Source organism: Aphidius gifuensis, linkage group LG3, assembly GCF_014905175.1.
Source record: "Aphidius gifuensis isolate YNYX2018 linkage group LG3, ASM1490517v1, whole genome shotgun sequence".
NCBI classification, from domain to species: Eukaryota; Metazoa; Arthropoda; class Insecta; order Hymenoptera; family Braconidae; genus Aphidius; species Aphidius gifuensis.
The window spans coordinates 17,788,574-17,805,848 of NC_057790.1; the positions used below are offsets into that span (position 1 = coordinate 17,788,574).

The 17,275-nt window shown below is 22.0% G+C and overlaps 3 protein-coding genes across 3 annotated transcripts; all 3 read right to left on the reverse strand.

The window, feature by feature from the left end:
• Positions 1–811: 811 nt before the first annotated feature.
• LOC122852341 lies at positions 812–7,743 on the reverse strand. Its single transcript, XM_044152103.1, has 4 exons — positions 7,588–7,743; positions 2,113–2,303; positions 1,082–2,039; positions 812–1,000 (listed from the first exon to the last, which is right to left on the reverse strand). Exons 2-4 carry the CDS (start codon positions 2,199–2,201, stop codon positions 818–820), a joined length of 1,230 nt encoding a protein of 409 aa, XP_044008038.1. The 5' UTR covers positions 2,202–2,303; positions 7,588–7,743; the 3' UTR covers positions 812–817.
• A 698-nt stretch (positions 7,744–8,441) lies between these two features.
• On the reverse strand, positions 8,442–9,161 carry LOC122850982 (ribonuclease Oy-like). Its single transcript, XM_044150026.1, has 2 exons — positions 9,155–9,161; positions 8,442–9,057 (listed from the first exon to the last, which is right to left on the reverse strand). The coding sequence occupies exons 1-2, from the start codon at positions 9,159–9,161 to the stop codon at positions 8,480–8,482; spliced, it is 585 nt and encodes a 194-aa protein (XP_044005961.1). The 3' UTR covers positions 8,442–8,479.
• Positions 9,162–9,791: 630 nt separating this feature from the next.
• Positions 9,792–15,427, reverse strand: LOC122850983 (ATP-binding cassette sub-family G member 1-like). Its single transcript, XM_044150027.1, has 12 exons — positions 15,248–15,427; positions 14,625–14,832; positions 12,827–12,882; positions 12,696–12,757; positions 12,011–12,200; positions 11,596–11,741; positions 11,211–11,449; positions 10,924–11,136; positions 10,611–10,699; positions 10,382–10,537; positions 10,075–10,309; positions 9,792–9,992 (listed from the first exon to the last, which is right to left on the reverse strand). Exons 2-12 carry the CDS (start codon positions 14,755–14,757, stop codon positions 9,823–9,825), a joined length of 1,689 nt encoding a protein of 562 aa, XP_044005962.1. The 5' UTR covers positions 14,758–14,832; positions 15,248–15,427; the 3' UTR covers positions 9,792–9,822.
• Positions 15,428–17,275: the final 1,848 nt, after the last annotated feature.

Here is a 17,275-nt window from a genome sequence, read left to right on the forward strand (position 1 = left end):
TAATAAATAAATAACATATCAGTTTTCTTCTTTAAAAATTATATATTTTTTTTTTTTTTTTTGATAATATAATTACAACAAACATAATAAATTGCATTGTCGTATTTTGTTTTTTGTTTTATAAAGTAAAAAAAAGTTATTGTTTTTGTTTTAATTAAAAAATTAAATATTTTTTTTCAATGCTCTTATGATTATTAAGAAATAAAAAAATCAATTAATTGTTTTTATATATATATAACGTCATCACCTGTCTTACAATTTGTTAATGAATTTTTTCCAATAGTGTCACAGTGAATTAATTCCATTGATTCTTTATGTAAACAAATTGAAATTTCAAGGCCAGGTTCACACACCCCTAAAACGTATACATATATATTGTTTTCTAATAACATCTGTTATTTAAACACATGATATGAATTATATTGTGTAAATATTTTTCTTTTTAAACAGTTTGTATAAACATTTGACTTTTCAAAAATGTATTATATGTTAAATATTTTTTTCCATTGAGTAATGTAAATATTTTTCATTAATTTAGCAATTTTAATAGTTTAATTTTTACTTGAAAATATGTTTATATTTTTAAATAGTACTAAAATATTTGGCAGTTGGTTTCAACAATATTTTCTAATGATTAATTAAATGAATGATATCATACGTACCTATATCCAAAAGCCTTTAAAAAAAATTATTAATAGTGGGTTTAAATAATAGTTTTTTAAACTTACAAAATTGATTAGAAAGATTTTATTATTTTATTTATTTTATTTACACGATTTTTAATATTCATACTGTTTTTAATGATGTTATTTTAAATTTAACTCTCGATATTATCATCCCTGTCATTGATAATATCTTTATAATTATTTTCATCAATATATAAAACATCATAATCAGATTTACAATTTGTAAGTAAACCACCAAATTTATTACAATCAGTTAATTGTTGATTTTTATCCAGGCATATTGAAATTTCAATTAAATATGATTTTTGTTTTTTCTAAAATATAAAAAAATAAATTACCAACATGAATTTTAAATTGATCAATTAATTTTTAAGTAATATATATTTTTTTTTTACCTCATTCCAAAAACACTTGATACGACAACGTGCTCCCAAAATATTAGAAATATTATTGATAATTTTATCTGGAGAATAACTATTTCCTGGATAAATATTTGCTTTTGTTATTAATTTATTAATGTTATATTTTTCTGATAGACTGATGGCTTTTTTGAAATAATTTATAAATTGATTTTCATTTGAATCACCGAATCCACATGTGCCATGTTTTTGCCATTCATTTAACCAGAAATTAAAATCCAATGGAGTTACTATCATTGAATTATCTGTGGCAATAAAATCTGATTGTCGTGTGGTTTCTGATGATACTGTTGTAGTAGATAGAGTTGATGGTACAAAATTAAACATTGTTGTTTCTTGTGTAATATTTTCTATTGCTAGATTTTTTGAATTAAAATCAGGAGCAATAATTGACATGATTGTTGGAATTTCTCTGGCAACTCTGGTTGAAGGAGCAGTTGTTATTTCTATCAAATCATCAACTTCAATTTCAAAATTGTCAATTGTTGTTGATTCGTTGTATTCAACGACAGGAATTATTGTTGTTGAATTAATCGGATCATCTGGAGACATTGCCATTAATGTTGAATTATATGAATATGAATTTTCATTTTTCAAAATCATTGTCATATTACTTTCGACTGGCTTTATTATTGTTGGCACAATACTTTGACTCCAAGTTGTTGTTTGATTTCGTAAATCAGGCCAATGATTAATTAATTGATTTTTCAATGTTGCCAGTATTGACATATTTATTTTAGCTGATTCTTTGCATGAGCCTGGTCCAGCTTTATTCAATAGAAATGGAAAAATACCATGAATTGTCCAGTTTGTATGATCCGGAATTGAACAGCGTTTTGATGGATCTTCTATGTGTAATTTGCCACAAACTGCCATTGGTAAAGTTTGTGAAAAGACTACTACATCAAAATCCCTGCCATAAATATCATGTGCCCTGCATTGAAGATAACACGTTTTTTTTAATAACATTACTTAAAACAGATGAAAAACATAGATAAAATAATTACCATTCAGATGAAAAGACAATGATATACAGAGCTATGGGAAGACACAGAAGTCCTGCCAATAATAATATCACATTTCTACTTCCTGACATTATGAATGCTTAATAACTTCAGTGGTCACCTTAATAATTTCTGATTAATTTGAATAGACGAATAAAATTAGAAAATAATATTTTCGACAATCATGAACATATCTATTAAGAAAAGAAAAAAATGTTATTAGTTAACTTGAAGAACAAAAAAAAAAAATATAAATAATGAAGTGAATAAAGAAACATAACTTAGTAGTAGTAAGTTCTAAAATATATGAAATAACTCTTTGCTAGTTCTATGTTCCTGTTAAAATAGCAAATTTTTCTCAAAAAAAAAAATTATAAATAACAAATTAATTAGGAAATTATACTTTAGAAGAGGTAAGCTCTAAAATATATGAAATACCTCTTTGCCAGTTCTATGTTCCTGTTAAAATAGCATGATTTTTTCGAGAAAAAAAAAATATATATAACAAATTAATTATGGAATTATAATTTAGAAGAGGTAAGTTCTAAAATATATGAAATACCTCTTTGCTAGTTCTATGTTCCTATTAAAATAGCATGACTTTTTCAAAAAAAAAATATATAAATAACAAATTAATTAAGGAATTATAATTTAGAAGAGGTAAGCTCTAAAATATATAAAATACCTCTTTGCTAGTTCTATGTTCCTGTTAAAATAGCAAATTTTTTTCAAAAAAAAAAAATTATAAATAACAAATTAATTAGGGAATCATAACATAAAAGGAGTAAGCTCTGAAATATATGAAATACCTCTTTGCCAGTTCTATGTTCCTGTTAAAATAGCATGATTTTTTCAAAAAAAAAAAATATAAATAACAAATTAATTAGGGAATTATAATTTAGAAGAGGTAAGCTCTAAAATATATGAAATGACTCCTTGCTAGTTCTATGTTCCTGTTAAAATAACATGATTTTTTCAAAAAAAAAAAAATATAAATAACAAATTAATTAGGGAATTATAATTTAGAAGAGGTAAGCTCTAAAATATATGAAATGACTCCTTGCTAGTTCTATGTTCCTGTTAAAATAGCATGATTTTTTCGAAAAAAAAAAAATATAAATAACAAATTAATTAAGGAATTATAATTTAGAAGAGGTAAGCTCTAAATTATATGAAATACCTCTTTGCTAGTTCTATGTTCCTGTTAAAATAGCATGATTTTTTCAAAAAAAAAAATTATAAATAACAAATTAATTAGGGAACTATAACATAGAAGGAGTAATTCTGAACTATATGAAATACCTCTTTGCTAGTTCTATGTTCCTGTTAAAATAGCAAATTTTTTTCAAAAAAAAAAAATTATAAATAACAAATTAATTAGGGAACTATAACATAGGAAAAGTAACTCTGAACTATATGAAATACCTCTTTGCAGGTTTTATGTTCCTGTTAAAATAGCATGATTTAAAAAAAAAAAAAATATAAATAACAAATTAATTAGGGAATTATAATTTAGAAGAGGTAAGCTCTAAAATATATGAAATACCTCTTTGCTAGTTCTGTGTTCCTGTTAAAATAGCATGATTTTTTCAAAAAAAAAAAATATAAATAACAAATTAATTATGGAATTATAATTTAGAAGAGGTAAGTTCTAAAATATATGAAATACCTCTTTGCTAGTTCTATGTTCCTGTTAAAATAGCAAATTTTTTTGAAAAAAAAAATAAATTATAAATAACAAATTAATTAGGGAATCATAACATAAAAGGAGTAAGCTCTGAAATATATGGAATACCTTTTTGCTAGTTCTATGTTCCTGTTAAAATAGCATGATTTTTTCAAAAAAAAAAAATATAAATAACAAATTAATTAGGGAATTATAATTTAGAAGAGGTAAGCTCTAAAATATATGAAATACCTCTTTGCTAGTTCTATGTTCCTGTTAAAATAGCATGATTTTTTCGAAAAAAAAAAAATATAAATAACAAATTAATTAAGGAATTATAATTTAGAAGAGGTAAGCTCTAAATTATATGAAATACCTCTTTGCTAGTTCTATGTTCCTGTTAAAATAGCATGACTTTTTCAAAAAAAAAATATATAAATAACAAATTAATTAAGGAATTATAATTTAGAAGAGGTAAGCTCTAAAATATATAAAATACCTCTTTGCTAGTTCTATGTTCCTGTTAAAATAGCAAATTTTTTTCAAAAAAAAAATAAATTATAAATAACAAATTAATTAGGGAATCATAACATAAAAGGAGTAAGCTCTGAAATATATAGAATACCTTTTTGCTAGTTCTATGTTCCTGTTAAAATAGCATGATTTTTTCAAAAAAAAAAAATATAAATAACAAATTAATTAGGGAATTATAATTTAGAAGAGGTAAGCTCTAAAATATATGAAATACCTCTTTGCTAGTTCTATGTTCCTGTTAAAATAGCATGATTTTTTCGAAAAAAAAAAAATATAAATAACAAATTAATTAAGGAATTATAATTTAGAAGAGGTAAGCTCTAAATTATATGAAATACCTCTTTGCTAGTTCTATGTTCCTGTTAAAATAGCATGACTTTTCCAAAAAAAAAATATATAAATAACAAATTAATTAAGGAATTATAATTTAGAAGAGGTAAGCTCTAAAATATATAAAATACCTCTTTGCTAGTTCTATGTTCCTGTTAAAATAGCAAATTTTTTTCAAAAAAAAAAAATTATAAATAACAAATTAATTAGGGAATCATAACATAAAAGGAGTAAGCTCTGAAATATATGAAATACCTCTTTGCCAGTTCTATGTTCCTGTTAAAATAGCATGATTTAAAAAAAAAAAAAATATAAATAACAATTTAATTAGGGAATTATAATTTAGAAGAGGTGAGCTCTAAAATATATGAAATACCTCTTTGCTAGTTCTATGTTCCTGTTAAAATAGCATGATTTAAAGAAAAAAAAAAATGTAAATAACAAATTAATTAGGGAATTATAATTTAGAAGAGGTAAGCTCTAAAATATATGAAATACCTCTTTGCTAGTTCTATGTTCCTGTTAAAATAGCATGATTTTTTCGAAAAAAAAAAATATAAATAACAAATTAATTAAGGAATTATAATTTAGAAGAGGTAAGCTCTAAATTATATGAAATACCTCTTTGCTAGTTCTATGTTCCTGTTAAAATAGCAAATTTTTTTCAAAAAAAAAAAATTATAAATAACAAATTAATTAGGGAACTATAACATAGGAAAAGTAACTCTGAACTATATGAAATACCTCTTTGCAGGTTTTATGTTCCTGTTAAAATAGCATGATTTAAAAAAAAAAAAAATATAAATAACAAATTAATTAGGGAATTATAATTTAGAAGAGGTAAGTTCTAAAATATATGAAATACCTCTTTGCTAGTTCTATGTTCCTGTTAAAATAGCATGATTTTTTCAAAAAAAAAAATATAAATAACAAATTAATTAGGGAATTATAATTTAGAAGAGGTAAGCTCTAAAATATATGAAATACCTCTTTGCTAGTTTTATGTTCCTGTTAAAATAGCAAACTTTTTTCGAAAATAAAAAATTATAAATAACAAATTAATTAGGGAACTATAACATAGAAGAAGTGATTCTGAACTATATGAAATACCTCTTTGCTTGTTCTATGTTCCTGTTCAAATAGCATGATTTTTTCGAAAAAAAAAAAAATATAAATAACAAATTAATTATGGAATTATAATTTAGAAGAGGTAAGTTCTAAAATATATGAAATACCTCTTTGCTAGTTCTATGTTCCTGTTAAAATAGCATGATTTTTTCAAAAAAAAAAAATATAAATAACAAATTAATTAGGGAATTATAATTTAGAAGAGGTAAGCTCTAAAATATATGAAATACCTCTTTGCTAGTTCTATGTTCCTATTAAAATAGCATGACTTTTTCAAAAAAAAAATATATAAATAACAAATTAATTAGGGAATTATAATTTAGAAGAGGTAAGCTCTAAAATATATGAAATACCTCTTTGCTAGTTCTATGTTCCTGTTAAAAAACTATTTTTTTTTTAAAAAAAAAAAATTATAAATAACAAATTAATTAGGGAATTATAATTTAGAAAAGGTAAGCTTTAAAATATATGAAATACTTCTTTGCTAGTTCTATGTTCCTGTTAAAATGCTATATTTTTTTCGAAAAAAGAAAATATAAATAATGCATTTAATAGGGAAACATAACTTAGTAGTAGTAAGTTCTAAGATATATAAAATACTTCTTTGCTAGTTCTACGTTCCTGTTAAAATAGCATATTTTTTTCAAAAAAAAAAAATTATAAATAACAAATTAATTAGGGAATTATAATTTAGAAAAGGTAAGCTCTAAAATATATGAAATACCTCTTTGCTAGTTCTATGTTCCTGTTAAAATGCTATATTTTTTTCGAAAAAAAAAAATATAAATAATGCATTCAATAGGGAAACATAACTTAGTAGTAGTCAGTTCTAAAATATATGAAATACCTCTTTGCTAGTTCTATGTTCCTGTTAAAATGCTATATTTTTTTCGAAACAAAAAAATATAAATAATGCATTTAATAGGGAAACATAACTTAGTAGTAGTCAGTTCTAAAATATATGAAATATCTCTTTGCTAGTTCTATGTTCCTGTTAAAATAGCATGATTGTTTTAAAAAAAAAAATATAAATAACAAATTAATTAGGGAATTATAATTTAGAATAGGTAAGCTCTAAAATATATGAAATACCTCTTTGCTAGTTCTATGTTCCTGTTAAAATAGCATGATTTTTCCAAAAAAAAAAAATATAAATAACAAATTGATTATGGAATTATAATTTAGAAGAGGTAAGTTCTAAAATATATGAAATACCTTTTTGCTAGTTCTATGTTCCTGTTAAAATAGCATGATTTTTTCAAAAAAAAAATTATAATTAACAAATTAATTAGGGAATTATAATTTAGAAGAGGTAAGCTCTAAAATATATGAAATACCTCTTTGCTAGTTCTATGTTCTTGTTCAAATACTATATTTCTGTTAAAAATCTTTAATTTTTCAACTAAAATTTCATATCAATAATATTTTTATCAGGGAATTATAATTTAAAAGAGATCAGCTCAAAAATTTATGACATACTTCTTTGACAGTTATATGTTCTTATGACGAATCTGAACTTCTTATATGAAAATCAAAAAGGGATTATTTAGATTATTAGTCAATTATAAACTAAAATTCAGATATTCTTTTCCGAGATATATCTGTGGTGACATTATGGCTTCAACGTCATTTACTACAATTCATTATTCAATACACATCAATGATGTAATAAGTGACGTTAAAATTTTAATTTGGAAGAGGTCAACTTTCGAATATCATTCTAAACTGATCAACAGGTGAAAGTATAATTTAAATATAATTCAAATAGCAATTTAAATAATTAACAATAAGTGATAATAAATATTATAAACTATTCTCACATTGGTATAGATTTTACACTGAATTTATGGATATAGATAACACTTTTTCTTCTTATCAATCTTTAAGGTAAATGATAAATTTCACTAAACTACTTATATTATCAATTCAATTTTCATTTTATTACTAAATTCCTATATGTTGTGATGAGTCTCTCTTAAAATTCATATGTAAACTGATGTAAAATATTATTTGATACCTGTGTTGAGTCGTTTGTCTAGGCTTAAAATTTGATAATAAAAAAGAAGGAGAAATTTCGACCAATTGAATAATAATGTTTTCGGGACTTTCCCTTGCTTGACCTTGTACATAATATTACTCCAGACGTTAGTATGTTTTTCGATTGGTCCATTGATATATTTTTACAGGTGGGGATATTAATTATCACTGATATAACCCTTTGCTGTTCTCAGGTAAGTTTTTATATAATCGAAAATAAATATTTCCATGCAATATTAACTATATATTGAATAAAAAAAAAAATTATCTAAATAAAGCTTTTAATATGTTAATAATCTATTTATAATAATAAAATAGAAACCACATTATTTATTGAGTGATTTTTTATTTCGTTTTATTCTTAATTATATCAAATATTATTTGAGACAGATTACAATTATTATTTTGTTTTTCTTTAAATGTATATGACTGAAGTATTAGACATGCAATTTGTTGGCCGTCTATTAACTCCAACATCATCACAATCAATCAAATTATTCAAAGATCCATCTAGACAAATTGAAACTTCCAGCAAGTATGATTTTTTTTTTCCCTGATTTAAAATACAAAATAAAAAATTCATGGTATTACAAATTTATTACTCTGTTTTTATTATAGAGATAAAATAAAATAAATATTTTATTTATTATTTAATTCAAAGGTTATATATAAATTTTAAAAAATAATTTTTACCTTGTCCATGAAGCAGGTAACACGACTACGTTTACCCAAAATATTATTAATTTTACTAAGAATACTTTCAATTTCATAACTCTTTCCTGGTTCAATATTAGCATTTGTTAAAATTTTTTTAATATCATATTCATGAGCAAGATCAAGTCCTGTTTGAAAATATTTAAAAACTGAATTTAATTTTTTATGTTTAATTCCACATGTACCATGTTTATCCCACTCATGTTTCCAAAAACTAAAATAATTGTCATCATCAATATTTCCATGTACATCAGTCCATTTTATTTTTAATTGATTTTCAATTGAAGAAATTTTATTGATATCAAATTTGACTGTAGATGGACAATAATTTGGTCCATCTTTTTTATAGAATGAAGGCCAGATTCCATGAATTGTCCAGTTATCATGAGGAGGAAGTGAACATAAATTTGATGGTGATTCTTTTTTCCATCTATTACAAACAGCTTTTGGCCATGATTGAGTATACACAATGGCATCGAAATCAGTCGATTTTTCATTATCATATAAACTGTAAAAAAAATATTTTTTAACATTATATTCTTAGTTGTCAAGGCTAAATTCAAGTCACAGTTCAAAGATCAAATACACGATGAACATTCGTTCTTTTGTGTTATAAAAATACAATTAATTCAATGCTTATCATTTCTACAATTAAAAAATAATTAACTCTCGTCTTGAATTTTATTTAAAATAAAAAAATCTTCTTGTGAATATTTATTAAAATAAATAAAATGATAAAAACATTTATAAAACTTTAAATAATTCAATTCTACAGTTATTAATTTTACAAATAATAATTACTCTTGTTGTTAATTTAAAAAAATAGCAAAGTTAAAATTAAATTAAAATTAAAATATATATTTACAGCTTACCTTTGAAACAAAATATAAAAAAAAATACCACATAATGATAAAATAATAAAAATAAGAAAAATAATTTTTTTAAATTCCATTATGTTAAATTAATATATAGAAAACAAAAAAATTCGACACAGCAATGATGATATCTATCGAGCAACTAACATGTATAATTTATTTTTTATTAATATATTTGAGAAAAAAAAAAACTCCAACGATCATTAGTTGACGAATTGATAATAAAAAAATTCTCCCATTTTTCTTGTTTGATTTTTTAATCTATATTTAAAAAAAAAATATCCACAAAATTAAATATTTTATAGTCTATAAAAATTATTATTTACAAAAAATATAAGATAATAATGATATTATAAATTTAATAATTTTATTTTTTATAAAATAAATAGTATATTATAATAATTATATTCTTATGGCAGTATATATTAATTAATTTGAACTTAAGTGAGATTTAACAAGCCTTCCAACAAGATGTAGAGCTTGAAATGTTTTATTTGGCTGAACTCGTTGTCGCAATAAATAATATGTCATTGCTCTAAGTAAGACTAGAATTGTCATCAACGCTCCAATATTGACCCAAAAATTACAATTTTCCATTCCTAAATGAAGTACAATAATAAATTACAATTAAATATACATGTCATTTAATCTTGATAATAATTAAAAATTTTTTAAACATACTCATGACTTTAAGAAGTTCACGTGGATAATTATAGTGACAATATTCATCAATACAAGATAATTTTTCTCTGTTATAGCCATAAGTTGCTGTAATAAGTGCCTCAAAACCATACCTTAAATAACTAAGATACATAATTATTTGACGATAAATTGGAAGTGGTGATGGATCTCCTATTCCTTGAATTGCTACGAGCATCAAAGGTACTGTTAATGCAGGTCCAAGAAACATACCATTCTAAGAAATAAATAAAACACAATATAATTTTAAGATTATCAATTTTTCCAAATTATTATTTATTTTACTTACAACAATGTTTAAAGAACTACCAATTGCAAAACCCATACTTTCACCAATAAATGCACAAACAATACAAGTACTAAAAAACATTGACACTCTATAAAGCTCAAGTGGTTGTTCAGATAGTAAATAAACAATTGACAAATAAATAACAGCCAATATAATCTATAAATAAAAATAAATTGATAAATAAATTATTTAAAAAATTATAAATAAATAGATAAGTAAAATAATTAACCTGAGCAGGGATAGTTGACATAGTTAAGGCACAAAAATATGGACTTATGTCGTACCATCGATTAAAATGTTCTCGTTTAACCAGTTGTACTTTGGGTTAAAAAAATTATTTATTTAAAAGCTGGTTTTAAATATTTAATTAACAGCCATAAAACAGGTAACATGGATTATAAGCCAGTTAAAATAAAACCAATTTTTGAATCACAAAATTCAAATTTTAAAAATGTCAAATTGTTAATAATGACTTATAAATTAATATATTAATTTATCAATACATTCAATGCAAAAAAAAAATTTAATATAAACATATAAACTAACTCTGTCTCTGTAGAATTGCAGCATCATTCGTTTTAACAATATAAAAAATTGATGATGCCAAGGTATTTTATTAATACCTAAATTATTATCAATTTCAATTTCATGCTTGGGTGATCTTTCAATTGGAATTACTGGATATTTTAAATCAACTGAGTTAATCATTTTGTCAACATATTCAATTCCATATTCACCAGATGAAACTTCAAGAACTTTTAAATATATATATATAAATAATTAGTAAGTAAGTTATTATTTTATTCTATTATAATTTTAAAATAATTACCAAAATCAGCAGGATTATAATGCTTTGGACAATCAATGCCAACATGATTTAAAAAAGGAACAAGTGAATTAACTGATCCACGATAAACACATTGTCCAGCTGCGACCATATAAACATGATGAAATTTTGAAAATATTTTTGCACTTGGTGTATGAATTGAACATATAACTGTTCTTCCTCCTTGTGCAACTCGTTGTAATAAATCTATACACTGAACTGATGATAATTCATCTAAACCACTGTTCAAAAAAAAATATTAATAAAACAAATTACCTGTGATCTATTGTCATTTAAATTGATAATTAATTATCAATATATAATTTATAATACGTCATTCAATAAACAAGTAAATACTTTATATAATAATTAGATTAAATTGACTTACGTTGTTGGTTCATCGAGAAATATAACTGGAGGATTATTAACAAGCTCAAGAGCAATTGATAATCTTTTTCTTTCACCCCCTGATAATTTTTCCATCACTGTATTTTCAGCATTTGCCAGTCTTAAAGTTTCCAAGATTTTTTTAATCTAAAATCAATGTAAAAATATCATGTGTATTACTTTCAGTTTATATCATGTTTCACTGTATAATTATTTGAATTTCACTTGAAATTTTATCGTGAAAGTTAAGAAAATAAGTAGATCTACTGCAAGATTCACACTATTTCTCATCATATATAATTATAATATATTTATAATTTAGATTATAATAATAATATTAAATACTTTTTTTTTTTTTTTCATATTAAGAAATTAAATTAGTTTAAAATAAATAATTTTCATATAAAAATATTTACCATAGCGTGTTTTATTAAATATGAAATATTATATCCAAGTTTAAGATCTGCAGCAAAATGCATTGCCTCAATGACTTTAAGTTTTGGCTGTAGTAAATCATCTTGCATTATGTAGCATGCCATTTTTTTAAAATATCTCATATCTCTTGGTTTTCCATTGACAGTGACAAGTCCACTAATTCCTTCATTTCTGAATACAAGTAAAATAAATTTATTAAAAAAAAAAAAAAAAAAAACAAATAAAATATAAATCTACTGATTATACAATTGTATCACATGAGTCAGTATTTTTTGTAATAATAAAATAATTAAAAAAAAAATAAATCATGATTTAATTTATTGTTATCAGAGAAATGTCCATGATGCTGCATGTTGAACCTTTGCTCAGCAAATTGGCCTTGGTTTTATTATAATTTATTTATTTTTTATGCGCATGTGATAGATAATATTAATTATTCATTTATCCTCAAAACATTAGACAGTTAAATTTTTTAATTATTATTGAAAATATAATTTAAACTTTGTTTTTCATTTATATATTTTTGTATCAACTACTGTTATATATATTTAAAATTATAAAACTTTATCCGGTCAAATGTTAAGCTCTAAGTTCACGTATACATAAAGAATAATTTTTTGTTTTATTTTTTAATCAAATAGTAGTGTTTTAAAATAAAATATTTACTTGTAGCCAGTAAGAATATTTAATAAAGATGACTTCCCACTCCCAGATGGTCCCATAATTGCCTATATAAAAAAAAATATTAACATTAACAGTTAATAAACAAATAAAATAAATAAATAAAAAAAACAAACCGTGAGTTCATTTGATCTAAATTGTCCACTGACTCCTTTTAAAATTGCTTTGTTACCTGAAAAAAACAAAAAAATTTAAATTAATAATTATTCAACAATTTTAAATATTAATTTAAAACTAGAATATATAACAGCCTTGAAATTGATGATTAATTTAAACAAACGACAAAGAAGTATGAAAATAAAAAAAACATAAATTATCAATGGGACATTGAAAACAAAAAATGACTCAAATATACATGGACAAATTGAATAAACTTGTGATTCTATATCAACAATTTATACTTTCATTGAAATCAACTAGCAATTGTGCTTCCAAAATTTTTTTATTATACTCAACAAAGGCCAAAATATATTTCTTTTAAAATTCAAATCGTGCTTGACATTCTCATTATTCTATTTTAAAAAATTAAAATAAAATTATTATTATTTTTATATTTTTGGATCTCAAGGTTTTTACTAACAATTATCGACATGATATTTCATACAAGTAAATTTTTTTATCATATATTTATCATTTGTTTATTTATTTCGTCAAAAAAAATTTATTTGAATGAGTTTTTTTATTTTTATAAAGTACTTGTGTGTGTATGTAATTTTTTTTCGATGGGAAAAATCCAACTCACGTTGAATATACGTGGTTGAATTTAAAACTAGAATATCAATGAAGCCAAAAAAAAAAAAACAACAAATATAAAAAATAAATAAACAACTAAGTGCGTGACAGGTGTTGGCAATTCATTCCGATATAATATTGTTTAACACTGAGAAAAAAAACTTTCGTTTAACATTTTTTATATTTCTTTGAATAAAATTAAAAATTTAATTTTAAAAATGATAAAAATTATACACCGAACAAAAGAAACAAATCAAATTTTCTATATATACATATATTTTCATAAAATTATTATAAATAACTCGTAAAAAATTTTGTTTTCAATAGTAATAATATTTATGAAGATTGTAAAAATTTAACACTTGGTTTTGTTTATTATTAATAATGACATTAGTTGTTTCTTTTCAAATTGTAATATTAATTTTTTCAGAATTTACAAGAAGCACAAAGAGTCATCTACGTATTGAATTTGTTTTTTTTATTTGTTGTATTTTAATCAGACATTAAGTGATTAACGATAATAACTTTGCAAAAACTGAAGTTTTTTTTTTATGTAATTTTTTATAATAATTATTAAAAAAAAAATATAGTCATGTCAAAATATTTTATAATTTAATAATTTTATTTTTCTAGCAATATAATTGTAATCAATGATTACTAATCATTATTAGTATATAGACATAAATAATTATTTAACTATATAGTATAGTTATTGTGATTCATCAAATAGCTTGTTTTAATAATTTATCTTTGATGGAATTTTTCATGATAATTTTAATTTTTTTTTAAATTAAAATACTAACTTGTATAAGATAATTACTTTTGCATAACAAACACTACTACTATTATTTTAATACAAGTAAATTTAGCTCTTTTTTGACCTTTAAATTGTTTTATTATTGTTTTAAATTTGACAATATTTATAGTAGTTATTTAAATAATATCAAAATAAAAAAAAAAAATATTCAAGTTGAATGTTAAATTAGTATGTGAATAAATATATTCGTTTTATTTTTTTAACGTTAAAAAATTAACAATAAAAAATGTAATATACTCTGTTGACAATTTATTTAATGATAATTTTTTTGTTCGGTTGAAATAAATGAATAATAATTTTTTTTTAAAGATAAAATTTGTGGAATTTAAAACAAATGTGTGAAATTAAAAGAAATTAACACGTACCATTTTTTCCAGTTGGCACTGTGTATGTCAAATCAGTAAATTCGATATCAACTGGTGACATTTTCACCAATCCTTGCCATGGTTCGTGGGATGTGTCATCCCCTTGTTTAATTTTTTCTTCATGCATTTCCATTTTTAATTATTAAATTATTCAGAGCAATATTGCATCAGTAGTCTCGAGTTTTTGACATTATAATTTCGTATATATCTTTGAAAAAAAAATGACAATTATCAGTGACAATAATTGTTCACATTGATATAAAAATTTGCAATTTTATATCAATAACGTTGACCTTATATTTAAAAAAAAAAAACTACTTAATTATTTAATTATCTTTTTTATTTTCACATTATCACCCACACCGATAATTCCATAATTTTTTTTACAAAGCTTTTTAATACTTTTTGAAATATAAATTATCAATAGCAAAGCTTTTATTATTTTTAAAAATTATTTAAATAAATATAGCATCATTTAAAAATAAATAATTCAATGACAATATGACAACGACTTTAAAAAATATAAAAATAAACTATAAACAACGATAAATAAAAAATAAGTAAATATAATAATAAACTATATAAAAAAAAAATATTATAAAATTTATTATAAATAATTTTACCTTAATTTATTTAAATTAATATGAATAAAAGTAATAATGATTATAGTTTTTAATTAATTAATTGATTATTATTTATAACAATTCGAATGTATTTAAAATTGAAACAATGATATTTAAATTCAACCAAACAAAGGGATTGTTTTGAATTGTACTGTGCACAGTGAACACTCAGAGTGAACTGAAAACTAAACCAGCATGTGCCTACCACACAAACTTTTGTAACAATATGTATGAGTGTACATATATTTGATACAATATGTATAATTCAAATAGCACAAACTGATATGTAATTCAAGGGTATAACATGTGCTTTACTTAAAAAATATCAATATATTTAAAAACAAAATTGTTTGATATTTTTATCTGAAATGAAATCGTATTTTTTTGCACTATTAAATTATTCAATAAAATAACATTTTATGTTAATTATTATTATTTTTTTTCACTTACTGTTTATACAATTGTTTGAAAAAATAATGACGTTTTAAAATGATTGATATTTTAGTGGAAATATTTTTATAAATACTGAAACAACAAGTGATTATTTTTTTTTTTTTTCAATTTAAAATTTTGTTCGTGTATTGAGCCAATTGTCTGATCTACAAAGGGCAAAAAACAGCTATATAGATTATATGTTTACGTAGACTAATAAAGGTCAAAGGTCAATTAAATTTTATGAACGAGATAAAAATAAAAAAAATATAAAATAAAAATTACACAGCAAATTACATTACAAACTAAAAGAAAAAAAAATTTTAAATTTACTCTTTTCAATAGTCAATTAAATTTTTTTAAAATTATATTGTTCATTAAAAACAAAAACAAAAGATATAAATAAGCACAAAAGGTGTGGATTTCCGGAATAGAACAATAATGTGGGTTGAGGTTCATCGACCTGATATTACTGTACAGTTTTTATTTATCAATGCAAAAAAAGGGGGCAAATGCAGGCATTATATAATCGAAATAATAAAAATATTGAAAACAACATAACGTGTCATGTGTTACTTGAATTAATGAGAATTTGAATTTATAAAAAAATAATTTATTCACTTATTCAAAATTAAATTGTTAAATAATGATTTTAATAATATTTGTTGGCACATATAAAAGCTTGTAGAAATTTAAAAATTTAATTTATTTTTTAATTATTAATTTAAAAAAGAAGTGCAATTTAAATTTTAGATTTTAATCTCATGAAACTCTATGTACTATATTTAAAATGAGAGTGTTTTTAATAATAGAAAGATTATAAAGTGAATAGTTTTTTAAATAGAAATGTAAATTTTTATTTCACAATCATAAGCAAATAAAAAAGTATGTATATTTTCTTTTTTAAATTTAAATTTTGTTTATGATTGGATTATGGTTGTGCCTGAAAAAAAAAAGTTATCTTTCATCAAGTAGACACAACAAAAATTTATTGCTAATTTAAATATAGATACAGTTAATAAATAATTTTGTCAATGATACTATATTATATTTAATTAAATGAATCAAAAAATTAACATAGTGAACAATGAATAAATAATAATATCAAGGCTATTGAATTCGCGGATGTTCAATGAGTTTCATAAATAAAAAAGTCAAATATAAAATATAGTCACACTGTCAAGATCAAAGTTTATTAAACACAGGAAAAAAACAACCTTCTTTCTGGGTTAAAAATGATAAAGCTTTAAGATAAGAAAATAATAAAATTATAATATTTAAAAAATTTAATTTGTATCAAAGTTCAATTTAAAAAATATATTAAAAGTTATATATAGTGTTTAGTTTTATACTCTATTTATATTTTATATTGAAGCCTTTGATGAAAATCAATTGAAATGTATACAGATATAATTATTATCGTTGTGTAAGAAAACTCAACAAATCCATATTGTCAATTTAATAAATAATCATTTAATATAATTCATTGATTTTCTCCGCATTACTTAAAAAGTGCTGGAATAAAAATAATTTTTCAGGTTTTTTTTTCGATGGTTCTCTAATTTTTTATCAGTGTTTTTATTAATCAAAGACATT

Coding starts and splice junctions, on each gene's coding strand:
- LOC122850983 (XM_044150027.1), bottom strand. CDS start 14,757: ATGGAAATGCATGAAGAAAAAATTAAACAAGGGGATGACACATCCCAC. Junction 12,883..14,624: donor AGTGCCAACTGGAAAAAATG/GTACGTGTTAAT, acceptor TGTTTTTTTCAG/GTAACAAAGCAATTTTAAAA. Junction 12,201..12,695: donor AATATTCTTACTGGCTACAA/GTAAATATTTTA, acceptor ACTTGTATTCAG/AAATGAAGGAATTAGTGGAC.
- LOC122852341 (XM_044152103.1), bottom strand. CDS start 2,201: ATGTCAGGAAGTAGAAATGTGATATTATTATTGGCAGGACTTCTGTGT. Junction 2,040..2,112: donor ATTGTCTTTTCATCTGAATG/GTAATTATTTTA, acceptor TCTTCAATGCAG/GGCACATGATATTTATGGCA. Junction 1,001..1,081: donor TCAAGTGTTTTTGGAATGAG/GTAAAAAAAAAA, acceptor TTTATATTTTAG/AAAAAACAAAAATCATATTT.